This window comes from Melozone crissalis, unplaced genomic scaffold (genome assembly GCF_028551555.1).
Source record: "Melozone crissalis strain CALT ecotype California unplaced genomic scaffold, PUWL_Pcris_2 ptg000042l_1, whole genome shotgun sequence".
In the NCBI taxonomy this organism is placed as follows: Eukaryota; Metazoa; Chordata; class Aves; order Passeriformes; family Passerellidae; genus Melozone; species Melozone crissalis.
Genome location: NW_026535820.1, coordinates 3,196,688 through 3,209,662, shown reverse-complemented (window position 1 = coordinate 3,209,662; position 12,975 = coordinate 3,196,688). Strand labels below are relative to the sequence as shown.

Here is a 12,975-nt window from a genome sequence, read left to right as displayed (position 1 = left end):
ATCTTATACTTCATTTTGCCAGTGTTATTTCAACTCCTGTGTACCAGAATAAAAATACAAGATTCAAGTAATTTGAATATGTCAGTCTCACACTATGATTTTCTTACTTTGCATAATTAAAGTTTCCTTTTGCACAAATAAAACTAAACACAAATTCCATGAGCCTCTATACAAACTTCTACTTGCATACAACTGGACCAGGATTGAACATTGCAGCAGAATCAAGTGTATTTGTGGATGTTCCTTTTTTTACTTGTCTACTAAAAAAATAATACTGTATTAGCAGTAAGTAAAAGCACAAAGTAAATATTGCAAGAAATACAATAATGCCTGCTGTCAGGATCACAGAAGTATATGTCTAGTGCTGTTTTGACAAAATGTCAAAATCTTCACTTGAAAAACAAATTTAATGTTTGTATATTGAGAATTAAGAGCATGCTATTATAAACTTGACAGAAGCTCTCAACAGCCTGTTAAAAATAGTGGCAAAAATGACTATTTATTTCAAAGCCTGGTTGAGGTTTTGATTTAGGTTTGCATATTTAAAATAATGACAAAATATCATATATAACAGTATAAAAGCAAAACCAGTACTGCACTTTGCCATTCACCACTGTATGCAATTTAATTTCTGTTCTGACAGAATTTTCTGTGATTTTCCTTCTTTGTGTAATATATCCTCTAGATTTACTCTTCATTTATATTTATGGAAAAGAACAAACATTAGAATACCAGAAATGTACTGCAAATATAGCTGCATTTCTTTCCATATAGGAAAGAAAAGTCGTCTATATAAACTATTTAACCACTTTCACTTTTCTGTTTCTAATTTATTGTTATGAAACATGATAAGAAGAAACTGTAAAAGTTGCTTTCCCTTTTGTAATACTAAAGATGATATAGTACTCAAGGAAAAAGAAATTTAGTCTTTAATAGCAAAATAGTGGCCCATGCCTGAGACCAAGTTTTGCTGGCTGGCACAATCCCTGCGAGGTTTTTAATCTGCATTGTGAAGTATGTGAGTAATATGAAAAAAAACCCAAACCTTCCAGTAATATATTAAACACACTTATTACAGAAACCAAGAAAAATGAAAGAGATTGAATCGCAAGAACAATGCAAGTCTCTCTTGTGAGAAACACTGTTTAATAAATTATAAATATATCATCATATGAAATAGAAGGATAAATTCAGCCCTCCTGACTGAATGAAAAAAAAATATTGCACAAATCAAGAACTTTTTATTACCATTTGTGATGATGGAGTTGAAATATTGCAAGAGAAAATTATTATGGCTTTATAAAAGGTAGTTTTTTTCCATATTAACTCCTAGAAATAATGTTATGAATGTTACACTAAGAATTTTTGAGCATCAGAGTAGGCATAGTGAATGGGGGCATAACTCCATCTCTCCAGGGTAAATTTCACCACTGGCAAACAGCTGGAAACTAAGTAAGAAAGCATAAAAAGGACAGACATCCACACAGCACTAATTCATCCCCAGTCTCCAATGATCTGGTGCATCAAGAATTTCTTGTTGTCTCTGTAAATTTAATATTTGAGCCTGTCAAAGTTAGGCTTGAACTGGCATAAACATTTTGCATCCACAACATCCTGCAGCAAAGAGCTACACAGCTTACCTACATGGAACATAAAGAAATACTGCTTTTATTCACTCTCAACCTATTTCAATAAATTTAAATAGTGGAAGGGAGAACAAATATTTGCTCATTTATCTACTTCTATTTCATATTTTTGATTCTTATTACTTCTCTTAGATACTACAGCTTAGACAAAAAATCAGCAATTTTCTGATTACATCACTAAGAAAGATACAGGCTTTTGTTCACAAGAAAGTAACATTAAATTCTATATCTGATTTATGGATACAAAGACTATAAACATTTGGGCAATGAATAATTTTATCCTGACTGTGGTACAAGAAAGTTTCAAATCGTGAAAGTGAAGAGAAAGAAGAGACATTGAGCATGGAAAATCCCAGGTTTTTCTGCAGGAATTCCTGCATGTTCAGGATTGCATGGCAAAAACTTTCAAATTTAACTAGTAACTGAGGAAAATCATAAAAGGATTATTTTATATTTGGACAAGGAATCAAACATATTTGAAGTGAAATTATCTGAGATTTCTGAGTCGGCAAAACTCTATCAAAAATGTCACAAGAGCACATAATTACTTTCTCCCTTTCACATTTTTCTTACCAGACTCTTCTGTTTCACTTATTGGCCCAAATTCATAGAAACCACCTATGTCTGTCAAATTATTCTGGTGCCTCTGTAAAGTCTGAAGGCTGTTCTGTGCTTGTCCTGGCATAGTTCATAACCACATGGATTAGATTTTCTTTTTTTAAATATAGAAGATGTCTAAGGATAGACAGCTGCAATTCAGCAGCTGGAGCCCATCCTACAAAATGTGATAGCTCTGCACTGCTCCCCACCATCCCTCATATGAAACATTCCAGTTGTGGTAAAGAATCAGCAGCCTAACTTGAGCAGATGTGGCAAAACAGCCTACAGAAATTTTACTAATTGTAATAAAAATTTGTTTAATTTGCTCTTTTGTTCTGTGTTTTTGACCCGACTATGAATTTCCTTCTGTTGAATATGCCTTCCACTTGTCCCAACTCCACCAGCATTTCCTTCCTACATGTTGATCCCTCTTTTCTTTGAGCCCAGCCTTGTTTTGTCCTCCAAGCAGGCTGTGTATGAGCTCAGCTGAGGGCTGGCAATAAACCTCAAGAAGAAAAAAGCACAATCATTTACTGTCCAAGGAGAAATGGCAAGGACAGCACTGGATTCACTGATGGTTCCTTCTTTCCTTTCTACCAGCGTTGAAGGTGAGGGAGCAGAAGATTCTTGCCTAATTTCTCCTCAGGAAGCCAGCACAGGTATGTCAGCCACTTTAAACTGTTTTCATGCCACTGGAGAGGCTTTGGCATCTCAGGATTAAGACTCTTGTTAAACTGAACTCTAATTAGAAGTGTTCATCTCTCTCCAGGCAATACAGAAGGAGCCTAAATGGGCTTGATCCTAACCTAACTGCATAAAGAAAAAAACTGCATAAAGAAAAATGGAGAAATTTGGCCCTAGACCTTCTGCTGATTGCAAACACATTGATGGAGATGACTTTCACCAGTTCCTTCTAATAGGTCCACAGGTACCACATTTAGGTACTTTCCTAAATGTGCCTCTGCCTCTGGTAGAGGCAGCCAGCCCATGATAACTCCATTGCTACATTAAGGGTTGTTATTTGCAAACTGCTGGAAGGAACATTTTCTGAACTGTTAAATCAGTAATGTTAATGTCTCGGGAAAAGAAATGGAAGTCCCAGCAATGCCAGAGGAGGTGTTCACATGTCTGAGAAAGGGCTAAGCAAGCAGTGGCAGGGCATCCATGGATGTACAGCTTTCAATACATGAAATAAGAAGTTAGAAGAAGGATTAGGTGCAGTACTCATCCATGGGAAAGCTCACCAAATTCTTTCAAATTTTTAGACAAAACTGTCATAAGAAGAACATGGAAGATGTGGGGGAGAAAAGAAAGACTTCTTAAAAAGGAACTGAGAAAAGTTCTGTTCAGGCTTATAGAGCACAGAAAACTATTTAAATAGGAGGACAGTCTTTAAGTCACTAAGTTTGAGCTTGGGAATATTATACCTCCTCTCTTCATATGCACATTTACTACAGCTTTTAGGAAGTAAATGCTATAGTAAAGATCAATTAGAAAAATGCATGCAAAAATTTTGCAAAAGATCAAGACACAGATGATACAATGATTCAATTTTAGTATCTTGTTAACAGCTAAAACTTGGTCACCGTAGGGTTTCAGGCTAAAGAGGAACTTAACTGCTTCCAACTTAAAAAGAAAAGAAAACAAAATCACAAGAAAACAAAAGCAAAAAATTTTTAACAAGTGAAAAGCAGGATAATTATGCAGAAATCGATATGCATCCACATCTAAATGCCACAGACCCCAAGAAGCACTCACATATTTAGAAAGATTCCTTTCTCAAATACAGTGCACACACATGACCTGGTGTATATAAATGCACACACCAGCTGTATTTTCTTCCTTACTTGCAACAAATGTCTCAAAAAAGACAACACTGCATAACATTTTCTTCTGGTGCACACTCAGGCAGAAAAGCAACAGAGGCCTAGCAAATTATAGTAAAATTCAGCATTGCACATGGAAGATCAGTCCCATCAAGTGCTTCAAGAGAACTAAAACCAACCTCATCCCAAAGAAGCCAGAAACAAAACCACTGGATAGCACTGCCAAATCATAACTGCTTCTTCCTGCATTACTAAGAAACACATCTGCAGTCTTGGAATTTCTCTCTGACAGACTTCATACCTCTGCCATCTACTAATGACTGACACACCTGATCTTTTAAAAAGATGGATTTTAACTTTTTTTTAATAATGAGAAAAGTATTTTTCACCACTCATTTCCAAAAACAGCTGGAGCAGTTTGGCATAAATGTTCAAAAAGTATCTCAACTAGTAAAGGACCGCCAAATTCCACCAAGAAAGGTAAAATGACTGGGAAAAAAGAATAAGCCACTGAAAATCTTTTCTTAAAATGGAAACACTTGTGCAATTTCCACTCTCCATTGCAAGCATTATTATGTCCTCTGAAATAAAGAGCTCAAAAGCTCTCCTTCAAGTAGACAGTTGGGTTATGGTTTGAAGGCCTCTTGATTTCAGTTCTAAGAAAAATCAAAGGGGTTTATCTTAACGAATACAGAGCTTAAAAACACCAGGTTCTTGTTTACTGTTAAGACTTATTCATACCCTGCAATTTTTAACACACTTTGCAAATAAATACAAAAAACTTTTATTCCAGATAAGCTTTAAAACTGTTACTGATCCTCTTTTTTCTTTACTCTATTTTCTGTTAAAATCTGTCCAAGATTTGCCACAGGCTCAGGATTAAGAAATAATAATAAAAAAAATCAACAATGACACAAAAAAAAATCCAATTCAATCCTCTTTCAACTTACAAAAACGTGCCTCATAGGGACCATAAAATCCATGTAATTACCTGCTGCAGGATCTGTAACTGCTTGACTGGTGATGCCAGATGGTGGTTCTTGGAGCTGGTATGTTGCATTTGTGGAGGGTGTCGTAGGGCTGGTGTTGCTGTTTGTCATGTAATGTGAAGGGTATGGTGAGCTATTGTAATACTGTGCATATTGGCCCTGGCCAAAACTGGGATAGGAGGGATATTCCTGCAAGACAAAAAAGCAACTGAGTAGTCCATCAAAGTTTTGCTACTTTTCAGTGTAAATTCCAAAATATAACTACAAACACATGTCAGACTTTGAGCACGTATGCTTCCTGGACTGGATGCTGTAGGACCTAAAACTGTGAGGCAGTAAAATGAAATCTAAATTACACATAATTAAGTATGTCTTCTCATACAAGCAGTTTATTAGACACACTGCTGAAGATGCGTGAATAAGAACATCAACCTCTGACAATTAGCTTTCAGATGACAGATTGAAGAAAAACATTTATAAACATTTTAGTTTGACTTGAAATATGACAATTTCTTTCAACAAACTAAGAGCTATATTTTTTCAGCAGATGAGAATTCTAAGTTTGCCAAAGTTTGCTGAACTCCTATTAACAAATTTACCTGCTGTGAACTATTAAATCCAGTAGAATTTGTGAGTGAATTATTTCCTGCATATATTCCTGATGATGTTGTAAAACTGCTGCCTGAAATGAAAGGAAAAATTATGTGAATTACTAAAACAAAGTATTGGAAAATAACTTATATCACACAATTATATCATAACATTATGGCATATTTGTAATATTTCCCATATGTTGACCGATTCAGCTCTATAACATGTTAATACTTAGAAAGTGATAATTCATAGTTCTTACACTCTGTATTTCATTATTACAATAAAAAAGTCCCCTTGAAATTTAGACTGGAATTTTGGACCCACCTCAGGTCTCATTGAAAATTCAGCTATCACACCTCTTTAAATAACACCCAGCACTGTGGAAGTAATGAGGGTTTCTTTACTTCTTTTTTTTATTTTTCTTTTTTTTTTGTTGTTGTTGAACAATAAGGGCTTGTCCCGAGAGACACCATCTCCCCTCATGAAAACCTGGTGGCTCTGTTTCTCCTGCCACCTTTGAGAACTGTGTCCTCTCCCCTCCCTGAGCCTCAGCCCCTCACAGGAGCAGCAAAAGCCATAACTCCCTGCTCCAAACAGCTCAATCCCACTGCAAAGCCATTAGGACTCATTAATCGATCAGAGACAGCCTTGGGCTGCAAACCTCCCCTCTTTTGACAGAGTGTACTGGGCATGACACAAGAGAAAAAAAAGTACCTCTCTGAAAAGGGAGCCCCAAGATGGAATTGAGCCCAGAGACTGAATTGCTGCCTTCATCTCCCTCCTCCAGCTTTCATGAGCCACCAAAAATAGACAGATGGGGCTCTCTAATACCCAACCTGAGAAGCTGTTCTACTAAAAGGGCAGCAACCCCCTTTCAGCTGTCTTGCCCTCGCTGGCTGTAACCCAGGAGTGACACAGCCACCAGCTGAGACATATGGATGCACAGGGTGAAGCTACATAAGCCACCACAAAGTCTGTAATGAGGCAACCTCTTGAACCCATCCAGCAGGAGAGCACCAGTCAGCACAGGTTATTGTTTACAGCCACCCTCACCACCCAAATCTGCCTCAGTGCAAAGATATGCAGAGACCTTGGGGGTAAAACTTGCAGGTGAGCAAAGGAGACAAGGAGGGATGAAAATCAACAGGGAGCCAGGCACACAGATGCACCAATCCTCTGATGTACCTGACACAACTCAATTAATAAACAAACCCAAAAAGAGGTTACTCACTGGGAGAAGCAACATGTCTTGCAAATCCAGAGGACAGAATGCAGGCAGGGGTCCCTACTTATTACAACCCCTGAAGGACATTTGTCCCTCAAAATGCTATTTACTTTTCTTAAACAAAAAATACCAGACCAATAGGTATTGTAGCTAAGAGAAGTCAGAAGGAAAAATATTTAAATGTTTTGACTGCAAAAGTTATTAAAACCACATACAAGTTAAGTCTCAAAGAAGTAGATGAGAAGTTCAACAGCAATGGGAGTAAAGGATGAAGCTTAAATTTAATGTATGAAATAACTATAAACATTTATCTTTTATCTTCCACTAGTGCAAAATCTCTGATTGTTGATAGATGCTACTAATCCTGTGAACTAAAATCAGATTACTTCAGCAGAGGAGTTGACATCCAAATTTAGCAGATAGTACAGATAAACAGTACTAATGAGAAAAACATGTTGTTTTAAATTTAATTTAAAATTGGAAAACAGATGTTATTTTTTTTATTGTGACAAACACGAAAGCCAAAATACATCTGAAAAATATTTTAAATTGCAATTTGAAATAATATTTTATTTCTAATAGTGCTCTGGCTGGAAAAACATAAATCACTGTGTCTCTTCTTATTTCTATAGGGTTTTTTGCAGATATATGCAGTAATACATTCAAACCCAGATTTTAAAGGCACGCAGTTTGAGCCACTCTAAAAAGATATAAAAGGCCTCTCATAGTCATAAGTAGAAAAAAATCCAGACTTCGTTTGAGGAATATATTGTCTTTCCTCAGAAAGTTTGGAAAATAATTTGCAAGAGCAAATGAGAAAAGTAATTACATGCCAGCCAGCATCTCTCCCTCTCAGACAAAGACACACACACAGTAACATGCAGATCTCTCTTTCATCTCATGGTCAGCACTGGCTTCTATGGAGGAGGGGTAAGGGTCTCCTAGACCGTAACAAACGTGAAGCAGGTTTCTCAGAAACAGCTCTGTGGGCCACCCAGAACTACAGGCCTGAAGTTTTTTTTAAAATACTCCTGATTTTGCAAATTGTTTTTTAAATATTCAGCCATAACATGGCATAGAGCCGCTATCCTGCCTCAGCCGAACAAACACAAAAACAAGAATCACTACAAAACATGCAAGATTTACTGTCCTAAGTTGGCTGGCTACATAGCTTTAAAATGTGATAAAAGCTGTAAATTGCAGGTCAAAGGTCTATTTTGCAAAGAGCTCTGACCCACATTAAAGCTGGGAATCCCAGTCAGCATCGGAAGGCGGCCGGACCCTGCTGGGAGTAGGGCGCGCTCCAGGTGCGGGGCGCGCCCTGTGCCGCCGCAGGCACGGGATAAGGTCCTCCCCCGTGTATCGGGACAGAAGCCCATTTGCCTTCCTAGCTCAGCCTCCTTGCCATGGGCTATGTCTATCATCAGGGTACAATGTATGTGGCAGAAGTTTAGTGCAGCTCTCTTGGGAAAGCCTTAGACGGCCAGATGGGCTATTTAAGCTCAAGGTTTCTTCCGTTTGCTTACAGTGTTTAAAAATCCTTGGCAAACTCCCCCTTGTTGTCCTAGTAACTGCTTAGCCATCCAGCACAATATTTTTATACTGTATAATAATAACCAAATACCTTAACGTTTACTTTTTTATGGTTGAATTCCCAAACCAATGGGATAGTTATGCTCTATCATCACAGCCTCGGTAACTAAAACAATGCCAGTGCTCATCACAGGTCTAGCACCCTTCCAGTGGTAGGGTACTCGGTGGAGGGTACAAGCCATGCTTTTTATCACAATCAAAGGAGACCTAAATAAGACATTTGCAAATGGAGTTCTTTCCTTGCTGTTTTCCCCAGCCCTTCTCCACTCCATTTATCCTCACTGTGCAATCCTTATAAATCTGCCAATATAGGAACAAGGGCCCATTCCCACAGCCATTAGTCATGTAAGTGGTCTTTCAGCATCTATGAAGCAACTTATATGAAAAACAGCTTAAGGAACACACTCGTTAAATAAAGTAAGGGGGAGGGGGGGAGAGGGGAGTGGGGAGATGGGTCACAGAACCGCCTGAATCCTCTTGTCACCCTCTCCCCTATGCACTCTCTTATTGAGATTATAAATTTGTGACAAACAAAAATCCAGTTACCAGAATAAACTTAGCAAGGAGTTACAGGCAGCAATTCTCCTTACAATTTTCATAAGCTGGCAGCCTCTCCCCCCACTGTTGTTGGGTGACTAATGACGCTGTAATTTTAGCAGGGTCAGGAAAAGCACTGGGTTTAATTGGCTGCACACGCACCGCGAGGCAGCGTCTCTGCATTACAGGCAGACATCCATCCCAGGGAGAGGAACCAGAATTAACTCCAAAGCTTGGAGCACGAGGTAACCCCAGTCAGGGAACACGAGCAGGACAACTGCAAGGCCGCTAGGAAATCCCCTTTGCCGCAGGCAGGAATGCCAGCAGGGCCCCGAGCTGCTGTCATGCAACGCTCGGCTGTGGAGTAGGTTGTGGGTTCCATTATCTCCATTTAGCAGCTCAGCAGCTGCACGCAGGAGATGAAGAACAGCTATTGCAGGCTATGACAAGGCTGAGGTTGCAGCCTGCCCATATACTGCTAGAGGGAAAAGGGAGAATAAACTCATTTTCCTCTCTGGAGGTTTCTGCACAAACAACTGAACAGCAGCAGCAATAACCCCGTCTTCTGTCATGAGAATCAGTTTTGTCCTTAAATAATAGTTGAAATTATGAATAGGTTCTCCTTCTGAAATTAAATCAGGAAAGAGAAACAAATGTTCCTGTTTACTTTCAACAGCTGTTCAGTCAAAAGGAAGAATTAAGTCAATTTAGAGTTGTTTCAAATACACAAGTTTACTTAATGAAAATATCACAAAGACATATATTCTTACATGTAGTACAGACATATATTGTCAAACATTTAACTGAGAACATTTAAGAAAGACCTGTTCAGAGATGTGATTCTTTTCTACTTAGCAACTAACAACTCCTCCAGTCCTTTCATTTGAAATATTCCCCTTATTTCCAATCTTATGGTCTCTAAGGTTTCTGTAGAAGACCAGTCCTTCCCTCACCCACACATTGTGGTGTTTATGAGCACAACAGAAAGGACATACAGACCACAGGGATGCTCCAAGTCTGACCTGTGGCTTTCTGCCCAAGCCAGACTGTCAGTGATCCATTGACTTCCACAGGTGGGCAGCTCTCAGCCCAAGCACAGCACAGCTAGAGCACAACCCAGAGTAAGACCTCCCTCCCCTCTAAGCTCTGCAGACAATTCCATCATTAAATGAATGCTTCTGATCCTTTTCCTATTAGAGCTTCACAACTGGGTCATCTTTAACATATTTCTTTTTGCAGAATATTTTAAGATCCTTGCTTCTCAAAGCATACAGGGAAATGCTTTCCAAGATGTTACGGTTCCATCTCTTGCCAGCTGTCATCCTTTGCTGAGCTTGAAAATTCTGATCTTATACAAATTTTGCATATAACAAAGAAAAAAAAAAGCAATGCCCTTTATGGCAGACTCTGCAGTATATTGACAGAGTCCAAGCTTTGCACTACTAATGCCAGCATTCACATTACTTACAGCTTTCACTTAAAATTTTCCAAGCACTCTCTACATTATCCTTTGCTGCTCCCTCTTCCCTCCCTCTGTTGAATGAGTTTCCCATAGACATCTGCAAAACTATTTCCCTGCCCTCCCTAAAATCCCTTTTTTTTGACATCCCTCTGCTTGAAATCTTTCAAAAAACACCTTTAGAGCTGTTAGATAACCAGTATGGGGTGCCACCTGTATATTATACATAAGCAGCGTCACCTTTATTGTTTCATTAGGCTCTTCTAGTCTGTATGTTTAATTTTAGCCTCCAATTTCTATGGACCATATTTTTATTTGCCTGTAGAAGTTAACACAACAGGATCCCAGTATATGAGTTTGGCATGAAGGCACTACTGCAATAGAAATTATAGGCAGCCCAGACATGATTTTTCAATCACAGTATTTTCTAGCAACTGTGAATTAACAGTTCCTTAAAAGCTGAACTGTTGATTCAGAAGTTCATATTAGCTGCTGCTGGCAAGCATTTTGAGCTTTCTCCTACAGAGAGGTAGGATTTTTGGAGGGGAAGGTGGGTGTGGAGGTGGGTGTGGAGGTGTGGTTGTTTGAGTTCTTTTGTGTAGCTGCCTGCAGAAAACAAACCAGTAACCTTGTTTGGTTATATTAACTCTGATGAGGAGAAGACCATCACTATTCAGCATGTAGATGAAAATCCATGTGCTACTCTGTCCCTCTTCCCTGTCAGAGCACACTATAAATCAGCAGTATTTGAGATGTCAGATGGTCACTTCTGCCCTATGGAGCTACTCAACATGCAGTTCAAAAGAAGATATTCAACATATTTCAACATAAGGTTTCAAAATTCATGTTCGAAAACGTCTGCAAAAAAAAATACAACAAAAAACATCTCTCTTGAGCCTGAGCAAAGTACAGGATCAATGTATCCTTACAGCTGTGGAACAAAAGCAAAATTGTGTTCACTTAGTCTCTGAAAGCACTTCTGCCTCAAGACATTTCATGGAGTGTTTACTTGGTGGCACACAGTTTAGACTGAGCTTGATAATATACAAAAGTGCAAAACTTATAAAAAAATTTGGTCCATTTCTGGTGATTGATGACTTATTTCAACAATTCCAAAATCACAACACACCTGATATCTACTGCCAAATTCAGGGGTGAAAAGGCCTGCAGCAGACATCCCAAAATAACTATTTCTGGTAAACAAAGATTTTTTTAAAATATCTGTTAAATGGGAACAATCCCGAACCAGGCACAACCAGTGACTTCTCAATACAGAAGAGGGAAAAGGAATTGGGGGAACAAAGTGAAAAGACATTAAGTAAACTAAACAGGCAAGTACAGCTACAAAATATAATTGATAATAATAGCCTGCACATACAAAGACTTACAGCTTTTAAATAGACTTCAAAGAAACAGACTTCAATCATTACTTAGCTACCTCCACAGCTGCAGTAGGTATTTTTATCTTCTTCTCCCTCCTCAAACACGCTCAGGTGTCAAATTATATTTGGCACTTCCTAAATTCATAATCCTGTCACGTTTTACAGGACTAGCTTTGTCTCATTCACTATTTGCTAAACTGTTGCTATTCAGAGATACATTTTTTTACTGTAACAACACTAGAATATTTCGCTCTTTAAAATTTAATGAAGCAAGGGGTCTTCTAAACTGCTGAGAGCGGGCCTGTTGCTCTCTCAGCAAAGGCAATCATCATTTCATCAACAACTGCAATAAAATCAGAGCTAAGAGCTCAAGCAAACATTCATTTTTATTCTAGGAATATAACAAAATAAGGAGGAAAAAATCCCACCACAGCATTAACTATATCTAATTAATGGTAATATCTGTTTATACAGACCTTGCATCTGGTAGCTATAGGGAGCCTGTCCAGGTTGAGGTGTGCTAAAGCTGGCACCATAGCTGAGAAATCCTGTTTGTCCAGGTGACTGTGACTGTGCCAATCCACCTTCTGTCTTGATGCCTGCCCACAATGCACCTAAATCAGTTAGTGACAGCAAATCTATTTGTTCATATTCAAACAGGGATGGAAAATCAAATCACTTAATTAACAGCCATTTTAACATATACCCACTATTGCCTGAGAGAATAAATATTGAGAGCATGCACAAATTAATAAGGTAATGGCAGTCTAAGAGCACACTGAAAACTGAAGTTCACCAGGGAAAGGTTAAATTCAAAACTGTGTTTCCAATAACTGCAAAAGAAATTTATACATGAACAGGAAGTTGCATTATTCCTTTTTTCCTCTCCTGCCAGAGGCAAACTTTTCCATATATTCATGACATTACACAGAGGTAGATTAGCAACTTTATATGAATTTAATGAAGCATAGCATAGCCAAGCTCTCCTGCCATCTACCCATTAATGACATAAATGAAAATTGCATTGGATATTATTCCTACATGAAAATCACACAGCTCCAAGAATGTTTTTTTTTAAGAATTAGAAGTGGATAAAGAAAACTAGCAGTATTAAGTGCAATGAT

General features: G+C 38.2%; 1 protein-coding gene across 1 annotated transcript in view; it reads right to left on the bottom strand.

Moving 5' to 3' along the window:
- The window catches only part of EYA1 (EYA transcriptional coactivator and phosphatase 1), a 145,079-nt gene that overhangs the window by 50,958 nt on the left and 81,146 nt on the right, over positions 1–12,975 (bottom strand). Inside the window, exons 8-10 of the mRNA XM_054284733.1 lie at positions 12,328–12,465; positions 5,661–5,743; positions 5,064–5,250 (exon numbers count right to left, since the gene is read on the bottom strand). Of these exons, the coding sequence (XP_054140708.1) occupies positions 5,064–5,250; positions 5,661–5,743; positions 12,328–12,465 (408 nt within the window). The remainder of the gene's footprint in view (positions 1–5,063; positions 5,251–5,660; positions 5,744–12,327; positions 12,466–12,975) is intronic.